Source organism: Clupea harengus, chromosome 14, assembly GCF_900700415.2.
Source record: "Clupea harengus chromosome 14, Ch_v2.0.2, whole genome shotgun sequence".
Taxonomy (NCBI): domain Eukaryota; kingdom Metazoa; phylum Chordata; class Actinopteri; order Clupeiformes; family Clupeidae; genus Clupea; species Clupea harengus.
This window is the reverse complement of record NC_045165.1, coordinates 24,621,843-24,638,973: the sequence shown is the minus strand read 5'-3', so window position 1 is coordinate 24,638,973 and position 17,131 is coordinate 24,621,843. Positions and strand designations below refer to the sequence as shown.

Below are 17,131 nucleotides of genomic sequence, written 5' to 3'. Positions count from 1 at the left end.
GCGCTTGCCTGTTCTCTCCTTGTCTTTTGTGGTGATGTAAGGTTGGTCGTGCTGGTGCACACACACACACACACAAACACCACATTCAGAATATCTCTGAATTAATACTAGCAGTGGATAGCAATGAATGTAGAGGAAATACTGCATCAGATATAGACTCCATGTTGTTCTCAACAAACCCAGCTTATTCTCTATGGGCAATCCCCTGAACCAACAGGTCAATTTCTCACATGACTTCCTTGTCTTGCCCCCTATGCTTAGCATACCTCTGGGTGTGAGGATGAAATCCTGTTATCGAGATTCTGCTCTTTTGTCTGAAGTGAGTTTGACACGGAACTAGGGAAATAAGCCCCAGGTGAGTACCCAGAGTGAAACGCACCCAACTAAAAAGCTCCAAAGGACACATGTAGACAAACACGATGTGACGGCCCATCTTACCCTTCACAGTGATGTTGTTTTTACAGTACACATAATAAACAGTGTCTTCAGATACCATGGGGTATTGTGGTATGAAATCTAATAATAGAGTGTTTCAAACAAACGTAAGCAAATGAAATTTGTGACTCTTAGACCATATTTATAGAGGAGCCAAAGTATTTTACAGAACTTTTCTGAATGTACTTTTCAATGTGAATTGCAGCTGGTACTGTACACAGATACACACCCTGGCTATTGGACATAAAACACACAAAATGCAGTTGCACTAAAACTCTATAATATATTCTCTTACATGACTAGGAGTCCATTCATTTTACATAATGGACCAATAATGCACGACGTCCCAGCTTCATTCAGTTGAAAGTTCAGTGTAGCCATTCAGTAATATCCCCATGGTGTGTGATCTACCCTAATAACACCAACTTATTTGTAGATTATTTCTTTTATGTCCATGAATATGCACATATTTGGCAGAGTTTTGAGCAGTGTCTCTTTCCCTTTGGTAAGGCAGATGATGACACCTAAAACACTAAGACAGTTCCATCCTTGAACACACATGCACAATTTCACAAAGAGAACACAAGACATGTATGGCACTAAACTCCTCACGCTGGTCAGTGGGTCTCTGCATGAAAAATCACTGTGTCTTCTCTTTTTCACAAGTAGAACATGTACACATCTTTTGTAGCTTATTTAATCATAGAGTGATTCTGATTAGAGAGCGGGCGCTAATGGCATGTTTTGAACTTGATGAGTTTCTGGAAGGCCTGCTTGAACTCGTCGTTGAAGATGGTGTAGATGATGGGGTTGATGAGGGAGTTCAGGTAGCCGAGCCAGGTGAAGACGTCGAAGAGCACCGGATGGAACCAGCACTCCTTGCAGATGGCCATGACCAGCGTGCCCACGAAGAAGGGCAGCCAGCAGACGATGAAGGCGCCGAGGATGATGCCCAACGTCTTGGTGGCCTTCTTCTCGCGGGCGGCGCACAGTCGCTTGCGCTCCAGCACGCTGTCGGCCAGCTTCACCTTCACGCTGTTGGCGAAGAGTGGCGATCCGCCGGCTCCACCCCCACCGCCGCCGCCGCCCAGTCCACCTCCGTGCCCCCCGGCCATGGGGTGCACATTCCCTTCCTGGTTGGAGGCCGAGTTGAGGGAGCAGAGCGAGGAGCCGGCCGACGTCTGGATGAGCTGCGCGGTGGTGAAGCGCTTGCCACAGGCGGCCGGCGACTTGAGGATGCGCGAGCGCGCCGCGACGTAGATGCGCCCGTAGAGGATGACCAGCAGCACGGTGGGCACGTAGAAGGCGCCGAAGGTGGAGTAGAGCGTGTAGGAGATCTGGTCGGTGTTGACCATGCACTCGGGCAGCTCCTCGTGCGCTTTGGCCTGCCGCCAGAAGAGCGGCGGTATGGAGATGGAGATGGAGATCACCCAGACGACGGCGATCATCAACGAGGCGCGCCGCGTCGTCCGGCGCTTGGTGTACTCCAGCGCGTCGGTGATGGCCCAGTAGCGGTCCAGCGCGATCACGCACAGGTGCAGGATGGACGCCGTGCAGAAGGTGATGTCCGAGGAGAGCCAGATGTCGCACATGATCTGACCCAGCGTCCACGTCCTGCTGACCGTGTACAGGATGCTGATGGGCATGACCAGAATGGACACCAGCAGGTCGGTGACGGCCAGCGAGCCGATCAGGAAGTTGGCCGGCGTGTGCAGCTTGCGCGTCATGTAGATGGTGGTGATGACGAAGGCGTTGGACAGCACGGTGGCCAGCGTGAGCACCGCCAACGCCGCCGACAGCGAGATCTGCAGCCCCAGGAGAGTGGCCTCGTCCCAGGGGGCCTCTGTGCTCTCCTCCTCGGCCGTGCCGTTCAGGAGAAAAGGGTCCAGCGTGCTGTTGTCTGGTTCCATCTTATCAAACTGTCCTACGCTTGCAATGGCTCAAAAGAAGGATAGGGTAAGCATAGCTGGTTCAAGGGAAAGTTTTGTCCCTGTAACATAAACATATTCATGTACTGTCTTATGTAATGTGCACGGAGTCAGTGCTCACTCTTCACCAAACATCCTCTTTGATGTGTTTGGTTGTTTTTTTTACACTCCACTTATTGTTACAACTAATGAGATCACAACTAATGAGAATTCAAATGAAATTCAAATTAATTCTTTTGTTCTACAAATCAACAGGTGTGTATTTTGCCATGTGCTTCACTTTCGTTCCATCTACATGTTGACCACCTCTCCTCTCCTCTCCTCTCCTCTTCGTATGATTCACTTTTTGTGGTGGTCTTCATTGATAGGAGGTCATTGGTATTCCACACACAGCGCCTCAGAGTCCTTATCTTTACTCCAACCAGGTCAGGCCTAGTCCCTGGGTGATGTCCTCGGGACCCTGAAACACAGTCTACACTCTGCCCCCTCTGCAACTCAAAGAAACAAGAGCGCAGTCTGACAGCGGTTTCCTGTAGAGGCCGAGAGTGTGTGTGGGTGTGTGAGTGTGTGTGTGTGTGTGTGAGGGTGTGTGTGGGGGGTGTTGGACTGGCTTTTATATTGTTTTTGTCTTTTAATGGACTTGCTTTGACGACACAAATTTTTTTAATCAGAAGAAATGCACGTGTGCCCCAATTTCACTGCCTGGTTTGGTTAGGCGTAACACAGCAAAGCACTTAAAATAATCCATTACGTTCCGCTTCTTGCCAGGTGACTTTGGTGTTCCATGATGAAGGAAGACAGTTCTCTATTCCCCCTTGACAAGTGGAGAGATTCATACAAATACTGATTTGTTATTTCCAACATATGTAAGACGAGGGAGAGAGGTGCTCCCTGGCTGAAGCTTTCAACTTGCTTGCAGAAACTCTGAGGCAAGGGCCATGTCTTCATGCACAAGCTAGATGAAGACTGCAAGAATAAGAGAGAGAAACAGAGAGACAGAGAGAGAGAGAGAGAGGAGAGGAGAGAGAGAACAAGTGAGACAGTGTGTAGGTAAAAACTCTGAATGTGAGAAACATGAACACATTTTTCATTGCCACTTTGAATGCAACCTGACCCAGGGCATACATGAACAGCCACCTCAGTCGCCCGACCCACTCCTCCCCCCCCCCTCCAAAGTACACGCCTCCCCAGCCTCTCTACTCGGGATCTCAGCTCAAGATTCCTACTTCAGTCTCGCAGATGCCGCCATTATATGGTTTTCAGATTGCAAATAGCAAATATGCAACATGCAAATAGCTTGCTTCGTAATGCATGATTCGGGGCATGCATATGTATGTACATGCACGTACACCTGCATCAATACATGCTAACACACACACTCACACACACACACACTCACACACCACACACACACACACTCACACAGGTTGGTGAGGTCGTTGATGAGCCGAGCGTATTTAGCTAGAGGCTGTTTTCTCATTACTTGTCCACAGGATGATGTGCGTTGCTGCCCACTCTTCTGCTCCCACAGGCTAATGACTGCTCTCATTGTGGGCATGAGCCAGCTCATTACTCAACACACACAACAACAACAACACGGCCACTAGGCTCTTAAAGCACCCTCCTCTCAACACTGACACTTGTCTCTTGGAGATCGGCATGAAGCAGGGACAACATTCGACATCATCTCACCAAACTGAGAGAGAGAGAGATTATGTAATGATGACCACTGTACTAATTGAGAATATCCACTACTGGGATGGCACATTTAGTTTAGAGCTTGTAAAAGCTTCCTCAGATCAGAGCTCTGCAAGAAAACCTCGCTCTCAAAGCTGCGTTGCTTTGCTCGAGAAATCTTCAGGCGAGGGTTAAGCTAAGCTGACCTTGCTGCTACGGATGACAGCACCTTTCACGGGCATGCTTGTTAACGCACCCACCGTGATCAGTCCATAAGGGATTTATGTCAACGAATAAGTAATGTTGTTTCATGCAAATAAAGATTCCTAAAAACTAAGATTCATTTATCTTTTCATGTAAGCACAGGCTTCTCTATTAGAAGCAAACACACCTGTATTTCTTTTCTGTTTTCTGATAGATAGATAAATAAATAAATACATAACTAGATGGCTGTGTGTGACCAACCATGTGGCCTGAGCAGAGGAGCAGGTCAGACTCCCGTGGGTGGTCGGCCGTCTCCCTGCGCACGCTGCTCACTTTGCACATGACTTCACTTTGAAGCCAGAGAGACTGGATGTGACAGGTAGGCGACCCAATCTGCCCCACATCTGTCAGGTTAGGGGGCCTGTCACAGGGATATGAGTGAAGATGCAGAGAGAGGTGGGAACTTTGTGTCCTCCGTTTGTTGTCACGTCACTGTTGTTGTTGTTGTTGTGCCTCTGACTGCGGTAAGCAGAGTAGCGCTTTTCAAAGGCAGAGTGGGCCTCCGAGAAATGTCTCACGGACTGTATCTGTTCACCGTGAAGCTGTGAAAATCATAACCAGGGAGTCAGTCTCCATTTTTCAAGTATCAGTTGTTCAGTGTAAGGCAGAAAAAAATGGCACTGAACAAAACAAAAGCAACATGCTGATGAGGGGTGCTTTCATGTGCCTCATAAGCTTTGGAAAAGAATACAGTCAAAACAGATTGATTGTTACAGGTTGGAAGAGGGTTATAGTGAATTAAACAACACCTGAAAAAACTATTTGAAATGCCCTTGGTGGGATTAAACTCCAATGTTGCCCACTTTGATGTATTCAACATCACCAATCTGTGGATTGTTATGTTCAAACTATAATAATATCTTGCCACGGGAAAGAGTGATCTTAGAGTTCTGCAGCTGACATGTCTTGCAATTGTGTTTTAAAAAGTACATGTTCTTGATAGATTTTCTACATTTTCTACCATAAGAGATATTGTTGTGCATTTCTATGTGTTATTGCTACAACATTTCTGAAGAGATGAAGAGAGGAAACACGTAATATTCCATAGACTGTGTAATACCCGCCATATCAACAAGCCACCTGAATGCTCCCTACTGCCACTGTAGCAGCTGCAGACAACTTTTATCTGATTTCCCGTCACCTTGATTTAGTCAGCGGCAGCAGCAGCTATTCTGTGGGCCTGGGGAATAGATTTCCATTCCCGCTATCTGCCTATCCTTTTTGCATATTTCATAAACCCGCACGTGCGGCTTCCATTTGAATCCATATCTGCTTCCAATCTGGGGGGAACCGGGCTGCATTTCGGTGATGGAAAACAATATTTCAGCAAAACCTGGCGCCATGTTTGAGTTAGCAACTTCCGAGTCATTTTCTGCCCTGAGCGGCTCGTGCCGACTCATGACCCGTGAAGCGATGACTTGAAGCAGCTAGTGTGAGCCGTCCCTGAGTGACTGCCTTCTGAAAACAACGATCTCAATGACTTGAAGCAGCTAGTGTGAGCCATCCCTGAGTGACTGCCTTCTGAGAACAAACACTAATGCACACTGTATAGTTTCAAAACATCCATCAAAGCAATCTCACAAAACTCTGCTGACTGAAGTGCAGGAAAACGGTAAAGTCTTGGAGAACTGTCATTTAAATAGAAACTCAGCTCACTAAAAGCAGACTCTACGGGCCAATAAGGAGGCAGACGTGTAGGCGAATATGAAAGTAAAAGTAAACATCTTTTAGATTCAATCGCTTCAATCGTTTCGGGCACCCCTTCCCACTCCACCTGATAAAGTGCTCTGTGTGGGAGATACTTTGTTCCAGAACTCAAATAGCATAAAGCCAAATCTCCCACCGCTAATGTCAGAGGCGGTAAGTCCGTTTATGTCACACAATCTCAAAGCTTTGAGCCAGGCATTGCTTTTAGAGCCACAAGAAAGGTCTGTAGAACCAAAGAAATGGAAAAAGGGCATTTCAGAACGTGTTGAAACAGCAGCCAAAGCCGCAGATCTCCTATATAGAAGCTTTTGTGGTGTCCTAGCCTCAGGTCGCCATGGCCCTCCGAAGATCAACAGCAAAGTGCTCTATTATTGCCACAGTAATGCTGTTCTATAAGTCATCAACTTAGCCTTCATGATGGAGAAGTCCTTCAGGAAACTGAAAGTGTTCTTAAGGCCTCTGAGAAGACACTTTAGATTATCCAAGGATGTTTAAAAAATGTCCCCAGGCAGCACACACACACACAGTTTAAACAAAATGGGGCACAAATTGTGTCCACGAAGTGATCCTCAACAGCCAGTGCTAAAATATGCTCATACCAAAGTCACAAGAAATACAGAGAGACTCACACGTCAGTGCAAGAGCACAAGCCTCTTTGGGAGGCAGGCCTTCTGTACCTAACCCGGCTCCTTCAAAGACGAGGTGCTCAGTTTAAAGACTATAGACTAGGATAGACTAAGTGCGACGCCTCAACTTACTATGCATTCCTGGTAGAACATGAATCTGGCCAAGCACATTTCATCAGTTCATTTCCAGGCAATCTCAAGAAAGAAATTGTCTGTACTATCATAGAGATGTCACTATCAGTTTGTATCAAAATTATAATAAAAGTGTCAACAAGTACATTAATGTCAAAGTCATATTCAACTTTAACTGTTACATTTATCACATCATTTTTTCATCTCGGCAGATTCCCTTATCCCAATTGTTTTATAAGTGAAGTGCTGCGTTGATGGATTAAAAAGAGGGCAGGGCATTTTCTTCTCCATGCTTTGTAATCTCAGGAGACAGAGTAGGTCACCCACATTGAGAGCTTATCACAGGGGCTAAATATCAAAACCCACAGCCGCTCCCAGCTATCACTCTGTGCCTGTCAAGTCCAATAAGTGCTGTGAGCACTCGATTAAACCCAGGCCTGAGAGAGAGACAGGGCTGCTGTTTAAGGAGCTGATGGGACCTGTATGTGTGTCTGCTAGGGAATGACCTGCCTCTCCTCTCACTAGGCATGGGAGACTATGGAGAGAGACGGACTGAGACAAGGAGATGTGCACTGCATGTCTACGAAGGCCGGTCGTTGAGTAATGAATGTGTGTGTGTGTGTGTGTGTGTGTGTGTGTGTGTGTGTGTGTGTGTGTGTGTGTGTGTGTGTGTGTGTGTGTGTGTGTGTGTGTGTGTGTGTGTGTGTGTGTGTGCACGCCTGGGTGTTCAGGATTCTGGCTCCAAGCTGACAATTAGTCTTGAGTTAGGAGGCAAAGTTAATGAGAGAATTGAGACTCAAACACAGGCTGGCTCAAACAACATGCAGGCTGACAGCATTACCTCTCTGGCACAGTTGCTAAGGCTGCACACACACACACACACTCAAACAGACAGACACACACACACCACACACACACACACACACACACACACACACACACACTCATACAGACGCACACACATACACACACACACAGACGCACACTTCTACAGACAGACAGACACACACACACACACACACACACACACACACACACACACACACACACACCACAGATATGTTAGCCTGGCCCTGGTGTTTAATACCCAGCCTCTGGTCTTGTACTGCTTGCTCTGTGCTGCTTGTTTTGAAAAGACCAAATTGATTTAGCAGGGACATGGCGGCGAGCCGTGCAGGGATAATGCATCTTCTGCCACACAGGGAGCTGCAGGTAGGGTGCTGGGTTACAATGTTGTAGGCTCAGTACTGGCTCTGAAGGGGGTTAGCTGCTTCATATTGGCATACAGGTGCCAAAGTGGTTTGTAAAGGATGATCGTGCTCCATCTATTGGGACGGTCATTGAGGCATTGCTCTCACTTCACACGCGCTCAGTGTGAAGTGTGTATGTGTGAGCACGCATACAAAAAATGTCAAGATGGCAAAACAGTCATTCAACAAGACAGCCACTTTTCACAGCATGTGGTGCTACACATGAGCGGTTGTAGCAAAAAATAGTGGGCCCATTTTCTAACTGGTTGATTGTATGACAATAGAAAATACTATATCCATTCCTCATGGGTTTGTTGTTGATGAAGTGATCAAGCATGTCAATTTAATGACAGCCTGTGCATTATATGCTTCTACTGTGAATCCAGTTGTGTAACTAAGTCCCTCAGTCACTTGAGCTTAATATAGACGCCCAAGAGACATCAGAGAGGAACTTCGCTAATTCCTCACTGCTTTAACTGTTGGCGAAGAGGGGGCACACGAGTCTTTGACAGTGGGCAGTAGATTTCACAATCTGATTTGCACAGTATGACTCACAACAGACATATATCCTGGGGCCGTCTCTAAACTGTTCTCATTTGCGAGAGCCCTCCAGAATAGCAGCGTCTTACTCTGGGCTCATCGGCGAGAGTCGGCATTATGCAAAGGCACTCATGAGAGAGCTTCCTGTGGGCTGTGAATGAAAGGCAGCCGGTTGGTATAAATTGGCTTTTCATGAACAGAACTGTGCAAATAAGATGACGAGGCATGCAGCTCTACTGTTGTCTCATGGGGTTCCTTGTTCACTAAGTGCGAGTCGTGAGATTTTGCAAATGCACCGCATATCAAAAGACCAAATGCTGGACGTGTGGCGGGGAGCTGCTTTAAAACTGTTTTGACAAAATTCAATCATTCTGCACCATAAATAACTTATTTAACAAGAACTCATGAGGCGATCTAATTATAGATATCAGGAGATGAGGGTAAAAGGTAAATAAATAAATAAATAAGGTAAAATGTAAATAAATAAGAGCTATACAACACAGAAATGCCACAAATAATGTCCATGTGAAGTAAAATGTTCACGCAAAACATTCATATTTTTGTATAATGTATTTTTCAGTAATTGTGCATGTTGTAAATGCTGTGTTCTTTCTGTTCCAGGTCTGGGATTAAAACAGAGCGATGGAGATCTGAATGAAACACATTCTTGGGTAATCCAGCCCATTTCAGTGTTTGTTTGTAACACTGTTTCCAATCAGTTGTCCTAGATTAGTTCTGTGTCTTGGGTGATCACTGTGGGAACATTTGTCTGGAAATAGCCTGCATGTGCCTCCACCCATGGATCTGCATGATACACAGATCATGGATGAGCGCGTGGGTTGAGGGGCCGCGCTCTGAGGGGCCACGGCCGCTGTGGAAGGCTGACGGCGAGAGGGGGTGGAGAGGGGGGGGTGTGGTGCGCTTATCTGGCTGTGTGAGCTTCTGGAGGAGGGTGGCATGTGAGTTGGGCAGGCGGGAGGGGAGGGGAGGGGAGGGGAGTGGTAGTGGGGGTGGGTGGGTGGAGGTTGGGGGTTAGGAGGATTGCAGTGCTTACTCAGATGGATGTAGTGGGAGGCACAGATGGTTTAGTGACAATGTGGTAATCCTAACCTCTGGGCACACAAGCCCAAAAAAGAAAAGCCCACTGGACAGATCCGGGAGTCTGGAGACTTTAATCTGTGATGTGTGTAAGCGTATCTGTAGGAAGGAAGAGACTGTTTAATGGGGAACAAGGCACTATCCTCTCTCTTGGTCTGGCAGCCAAAACACAGCTTTCAAATGCCTACTTTGGCTCACACTGGTGAAATAAGATAGAGAGAGAGTCCATGAAGCGATGTCAGAGTGACACTGTAAGCAGTGTGACTTGGTACCCATATGGTGCTCCAGATGTGGCGGTATTTGACACTGAAACGGACGATTCAGCAATTATGCAACTCTCCTTCAGTTTACTCAAGCTGTCCCTCCCAGCTACTGGTTAGGAATAGAGCATTGGCAAAACGGGCACAGGAAGTAGGACAGGCTCAAAGTAATATGGGACACCTGAGTCCTCCAAATCCAGCTCACATTGGAGCTTTTGCTGATGTTCAAATTATCATTAGGGGACAGTGCCAATGGTTAGCCCAGAAATGCTATATATTTAGCTGATACACAATAACATTAAAGGGGCAAAATGCTTGGTCATCTGAGAGCACATTGAAAATTCACCCTTATTTCAATCTTGACTCACTGTTTCATTTTCCTCCTTTCAGATGGTTGCAGATAAGAAACCAATTCTACCATCTACACCTTACCAAGGAACCCACTGCCACAGTGTGTCTGTGTTTCCTGCCCATCATCACACAAGAGTAGTGTTAATGGAGGCTTCAGCAAAAGTTCTACCTGGAACATTCTAATCCACCTTGTTTGTTCCTTCAGTGTTCCTGACCAATAACCAGCTTACACCTGTCTTGTATGGGGCCTAAGATTTATTGATACACTTAAACTGTTATATGCTTATAAACCATATTATGCTTTAAAAATCAATTATGCTTCAGAGTGTTTCCGGTAGAATCAGAATTCCCCTTTCCTAAACAAACTATCTGTAATAGAATCACAGCTACTCTTGCTTTGACAGACTGATAACATGAAAAAAAAACCTCAACACCATTATCCCTATGTAGAAACAATAACCAGTTCTTCCCACTGATAGTAACAGCACAAAAAGTCCTCTTCTATTTTCAGCCAAGCGGCAAATACAGTGAAATGCATCTGAATGTTCTGTGCTGTGTAATAGTGCTTGTCATTTGCCAAGCAACGCATCTTAATTGCCTCTGATGATTCACTGAGTCTACTCATTACGGGGGGGGGACTCGTGTGGAGCACAGGAGCCTACAGTAGTCTGATTGGCAGGTGCTCCTGTTTGCGCTAATCTTTTGTTACAGCTCGTTCTTCGGTTTGAATGCCTGCAATGCCATGTCTTGGCATACACAAACAGAGTGTCTGTGCTAGGAGTGCCTTAAAAATACATGTCAAAGCACATAGAGATCGCTGTTCGGTAGATAGAATCTAGAAATGAATGTTGTGGTTTCAACAGCACTGGTAATCTCTCAGTATTACAGTACTGTATGGTGGTGGATGACCCAAGATTTTTCATAGCAGGTCAGCAGGTAACCTGATCAATAAATAGACGCTGGACCAACCAGTGTGGTGTGCTCCCACGAGCAAGCCTTTTCAGCTGAAAAAAGACAGCTGAGAAATCACTGGAATTGTTTGCTTCAGGGAGCTTGTTATGGGCCTTTGCTATGCAAGAGCCGACAAGCTCCTATCTCACGAAGCTCTGCGGTGCCTTATCACTAGGGGATGTTTTATTAACAGGGAGATGAAAGGCAGAGATAGAGAGACAACACAAGACACCAGGCTGGCGGATTTAAGAGCCAAAATGGTGGGCCGAGGAGTATCCCAGAGACAGAACAGGATAAGAGAGAGAGCATTAGTCTACAGGGTGGCGGGACTATCAGCGATTATGTATATAGCCAGCCTGAGCAGTCCAGCTGACCATCGCTTCTCATTTCCTGTCAACACACAGTAGGGAGCTCTATCCATCATTCAGTTATACAGGGGGATGAAGCACAGGCTTCACAACTCATAATTCTCTTCTGCCTGTTCCATGCTATGGCTGTGTGGACATACATCACCCTTACACTTGAGAACACTTACAGTGTTGGTGGTACAGCATGCAGAATTAGATTCCTGTCGCCAGTGGACCTTTATGAAGATGCTCATACAAAGGAACAGACGAGGCTGGAACATGACATGGATGGGCTGTGGTGAACAGATTGGTGAGATAAAGATGAATGGACATATAGACACGAGAAAGCGGCCGGCCGACTTATTATTAGATCTGATGTTTCGGGAGCTGAGTCCAGCACTGCCATAGTCCTGCCTGTGAAAATCCTAGATTACAACACAGTAGGATTACCAGTACAGTTTAACTCTGTGTTGCTATCCTCCTGGTATAGTGGAGAATGCACTGTTTCTTCCACTGGAGAACCGGTGACTGAGGTTCTGAAAAAATAAAGGATTTATTTGGATCCGCTAGACAAAGGCTTTTGTTTATCCTGGTCTTGCATAATCTGTCCAAAGCCAAATTCTTCTTTCATACAGTTTCTGCACTATTCAGCCATTCTGCTGAAAAAGAATAATAATAAAAAAAAACTGCTGAATAATGGAAAACTCTAACATATACAAAGTGTCTGCCTTCACGACACTGTAAACAGCTCAGTAAACACTGTTAGCCAAGTCAACTGGAGGTCTACGAGAACTAGTATAATGAAACATCATCGTCACACCATATCATATTTATGCACCATCTTGCTTGCATTCTAGTCCTGTATTGCAGGGAACTGGAATGCATTGCTGTTTTCCAACCATGTTACACATAATTTTCCATCAACAAAGATGGTTTTTTAAGAAATGCCGGCTACTGTGGGACATAAACAGCAGCCTGTAAACTAAGACTAAACCTCTGGTTCTCTCAGACATAAATGCAAAGACATATCCATTTGAGATTCTCTGAGATTACCATTACCCTGTTCACTACTCCTCTTATTGCCGTAGCAGGTCCTATGATACAGTATGACAATCTACCATAGCACTATAGATTCCACTCAACTGTTTAAATCATCACTATCCCAAAGACCTGTACTTGTAGACAACACAAATATGCTAGCATAAAGTATAAACCTAAATAGATTAGCAAAAACATCACATTTATCAGAGACAGTGGGGCATTTTTAGTTTAGCACTGTTGTGACGAAGCTTGAACCGCAAACAAGTAATGCAGCCTTGGGTCAAAATGAGTGTCTTGAAAACCACGTGTAGAACTGTGACATACTAAGCTCTAAACAATGTCTAAATAATTTAGTAGGTGATAAAATTTGTACATAAATGATATGACATCTGAACAGTACAGCTGGGAAAAAGGGTTTGAGTGAGCAACCAAAATTGACATGGTGTGTCTCCAGACACTAAAAGGGTTGTCAAGTGTGAAATTAATTAGATCTAGGTTCGGTGTCGGGCATAAAAACATTCCCTTCCCCTTTTAAAAGATTTTGATGGAATCCTTGGCCACATGCAACTAATAAGATTGTGTGAAGTTTAAACTAGACATACCGCATAGTGCTGTGTAATATGAGCATCACACAGTCAGAGAATGAGCGTAGACGGATTATGAAATCAAGGGCCCCTGGGCCCTTCAACTCCTGGATACGTGCAGTGTGCACAGCAAGAGGTACCTCACAGTCCAACCACCTTGCTTACGTGATATATTTAATACCTGTAGATCGCAAACAGGAGGCACACCACATTACGACACATATAATCTCTTATAATAATATTATTGTACTTGAATTGTTTATCCCTATGCAGCCTATATGTTTGCGTTTTGTTCCTCAAGTTTGCTTTGGCAACGCTGTTTCTTATAGTCATGTCAATAAAGCAAGTGTATTTTTAACTTAATTAAACTTAATTGAGAGAAAGAGAGGGAGAGAGAGAGAGAGAGAGAGAGAGACAGAGAGAGAGAGAGAGAGAAGAAGAAGATATTAAGAAGAAGATATTAAGTTTAATATAGGTTGTAACTTGAATAAAGATATAGACTTGGGCAAATGTTTGCCTGTTGTGGATGTGGTTTGGGTTAGCCTGGAAGTAATGGTTTCATTCAATTTGTAAGACTACAGTAAGCCCTACCAAAAATCCTTTTCATAAGATCCCAAATATGTGCTGCTGCATTGACAGAGATTTGATTGAAATTACACTTTAAAAAGGGGAATACTGCTGACATGTCTACATCAACCATGCACACATTCAGCTGCATCACTGCCCAATCAAATGAGATGACCACACTCGTAGTGGGCAGTTTGGGCAGCTGGCACCATGCTAGTACCACCTACATAGAGTCTACAAGTCTGTCCAACATTCCATACCAAACCAACACATCTAAAAGCATCTAAAGGCATAAGGCATAAGGCTTATAAAATGCAAATAAACTGCCATCCATGTCAACCTTGCTGTGGACATAGCATGGACGTCACAGACATCAAAAATCATCCAATCACTTCTGATATTAATTTTGAGAAAAGTACTTCTTATCACTTGTATTCTCTACCTCTGCCGGGAAATACTTTTGCCTCAGTATGATGTGCCTCAAGGTCAGTGCAATACGGCTAGAATCGGTGGAGAAGGTTACTCCACAATCACTGGAAGCCATGACGGGATCCTGGTGGCCTTTATAGGGAAGATACTGAGTGTGAAGGAGAGGGATGCGAGTAAATTAATGTGGAAATGGCTGAAGCAGGAATTTAGTAGACAAATAGAATAAGAGAGGGAGGGAGAAATGAAGAAAGGGAAATTGAGAGATAGCAAGCGGTCAGTAAGTCTCTTTCTCCTTCATCTCTAATGCTTTAATCGAGCAATATTAGTTTGAGTTTCATCATCTCACGGGGTGCCTGTTCCATACGCATACAAAACCTCCACTTCATGTAATCATTTATATTTCTAACCATCTTTTCTGATGATGAAATGAAAACTATTGGTTACTACTACAACTGCTACCCATGATTGAAACTCAAAACTGGTTAATGGATGCTTATTTTGGATCCCTACTCTCTGTGTGTGTATGTGTGTGTGTGTGTGTGTGTGTGTGTGTGTGTGTGGTACTAGTACTTTGTAGTATATGAATAAGAGCAAATGTCTAAAAAAAATGGGACAGGTAAGACAGGTATGTGGCCCTTTTTCCAATTCCCTCACTTGGGTAATTATGTCCTTAAATTGAACATGCTGCCCATACTTTTCACGGTGTACATATTGAGGGTATGGAAATGACAGATATCACTCTGCTTTGAACTCAGCTAGTTTGCTAATGCCCAGTCACAGAGTTAATGACTGCTATAAGCATAAGGGCATCTATCCATTCCAGATGTGATCTTGACATTAACCCTTTTTTTCATCAAATATCAACATGCTAAAGCTCTTGAGCTTTAGAACCTTAAAGATTAGCTACATAGGTCAAGGGTTATGGCTAGTGGAAAATCTACAAAATGTCACAGAGGATTATTCGTTCACTTTAATTAAAGGCATAATTCAAATCTTAACTGCTCTCCTGAATGGTTATAACCAGTCGGTTTTCCACTGTCACAAACCCGTAAAAATAATTTTCATTAAGTTAAGGTGTTTAAATGAACGGGAATTAAATCCAGAGGACTGTTTATAGCTCGACTCTCGGCACTTAACTGGGCTTCGCTTGGAGAATGCCTTTATGCCTGTTCCGACCTCTCAGCCCTGGTGCGCTTGAGCGTGTGTTGGTCAGCAATGCACCATCGACCAAGGTAACCTCATTCAAGTGTGCTCGGGACCTCCAAAGATAAAACCCATGCCTACATCTCGATGAATTAAAAAAGAATGAGGTACCTTTTTCTCCCGTTGGACAAGTTGAAACCATACGATAGACATGAATATCACTTCAACGAGCGTATGAAATATTGTTATTTTGCAACGCAATGATGAAGCACTAACTCTTTACTCTACACCAAGGAAAAGAGCTCGTAAAACAATTCAAACACAACTTACCATGTAAAAGATTGATAAAGTTATTTCCTCGTCACATGTTACTGTCCATCGAAAAAAAGTGGATAGCAACTTCTAACACAGTTCTTTGTTAGAATTCAGTCACACATTTATTCTAAACATGCATAATTGTGGTTTGTGTTAAAATACACTTTCTAGGTCTTTCCCATTCGCTGGCACCAGAAGACGAATCACGAGGAATGGAAGTATCTACTCCAAACACTCACTATATGTCTCATGTCAGCGCAATCTGAAAAGCTCGTGCGCAGTGATAGGACGAAGAGCAGAACTAATCGCGCAATTGTTGTTGAAATATTGAGCCACTCAAGTTAAACAGTCCATAATATTGCACACCCTACAACATTTCGGTTTTAACCACAGCACAGTCCACAAAGCACAGTCGTTAAATCCATTGTGTAAATATGCTCCAAAGAAGTAGCAGTAGGCTTTTTAAAAAAAATTAAAAAAGGAAAGTACACGTCCATGTAGTATGTTTTTCTTGTGTTAAACCACCCCTTCTAAAAAGAATGATGTTACTCTTCAAAAGTGCCCCCTTCATATTTCCTGCGATATTGGAGTAAAACTGCTTGCATCTGACATACTGAAAGTGCGAATTCCCGGGGGGATATCCCGGTGCAGCTCCCGGTCCCTGTCCTGTCCCTTGGGTCAGTTAGTTAAAGTGCGCTACATTTCTTCTAAAGTGTCCCCGCCGACCAGCCCAGGTAAAAATTACGCACGGAGTGTTGAGCGCACCCGTCACACGGTTTCACACTTGAACGGGTTCTCTGACAGAGCCAAGTGTACAGCCTCCTTTTGGTGCAAGCGAAAGCTGACTGACAGTAACTGGGAGAATGGGAAGCATTTATACCGGACCCTTTCATTGAAAACGTACGAAAACATAAAGGACGACAGTATTGCTATTACACAAGGTCAGCATTGAGAAATAGCCTCGTAAAATGCAAGATTGTTGTCGCCCGATTTATGTTTTTAGAATTCTTGTTAAACATTATTAATCTGATTACATTCATATTATTGGTAAATATTACAATTTGTTATTTTAAAATCAATTACACAGATGTACAAATTAAGGATTATAGCCACTGCATGTAGCTACCATGCAGGAGACATAACCCCCCTAACAGAGGGACAAAAAGGGGTAAGCTTTCTTGCAATTTATTAACACAAGGCACAACCACAACCAGACATGCTGAATGGCAAATGGAGCGGGCTTATAAATGCAGACACATTTTACAGGCTCAGGGTAGACAAAACCGCTTAGATTAGAACAATAAATCGAATCATTAGACATCAGATTGTTTACACAGAACACTGGGAGTACATCATATAACAAGCACACACTGAAATTCGGGCAATCACACACACATCACTCCTGCTACACACCACATAGCCCCCAGGTAGGTCACATGTCCCCATCGACACATGCCTGCAAAACATGGTCCCTAAGGTGGGTCGG

The 17,131-nt window shown here is 44.4% G+C and overlaps 1 protein-coding gene across 1 annotated transcript; it reads right to left on the bottom strand.

Annotated features, from left to right (window-relative positions):
* Positions 1 to 560: 560 nt before the first annotated feature.
* htr1d (5-hydroxytryptamine (serotonin) receptor 1D, G protein-coupled) lies at positions 561 to 16,499 on the bottom strand. Its single transcript, XM_031580765.2, has 2 exons — positions 15,661 to 16,499; positions 561 to 3,329 (listed from the first exon to the last, which is right to left on the bottom strand). Exon 2 carries the CDS (start codon positions 2,343 to 2,345, stop codon positions 1,167 to 1,169), a length of 1,179 nt encoding a protein of 392 aa, XP_031436625.1. The 5' UTR covers positions 2,346 to 3,329; positions 15,661 to 16,499; the 3' UTR covers positions 561 to 1,166.
* Between the last annotated feature and the right edge of the window lie 632 nt (positions 16,500 to 17,131).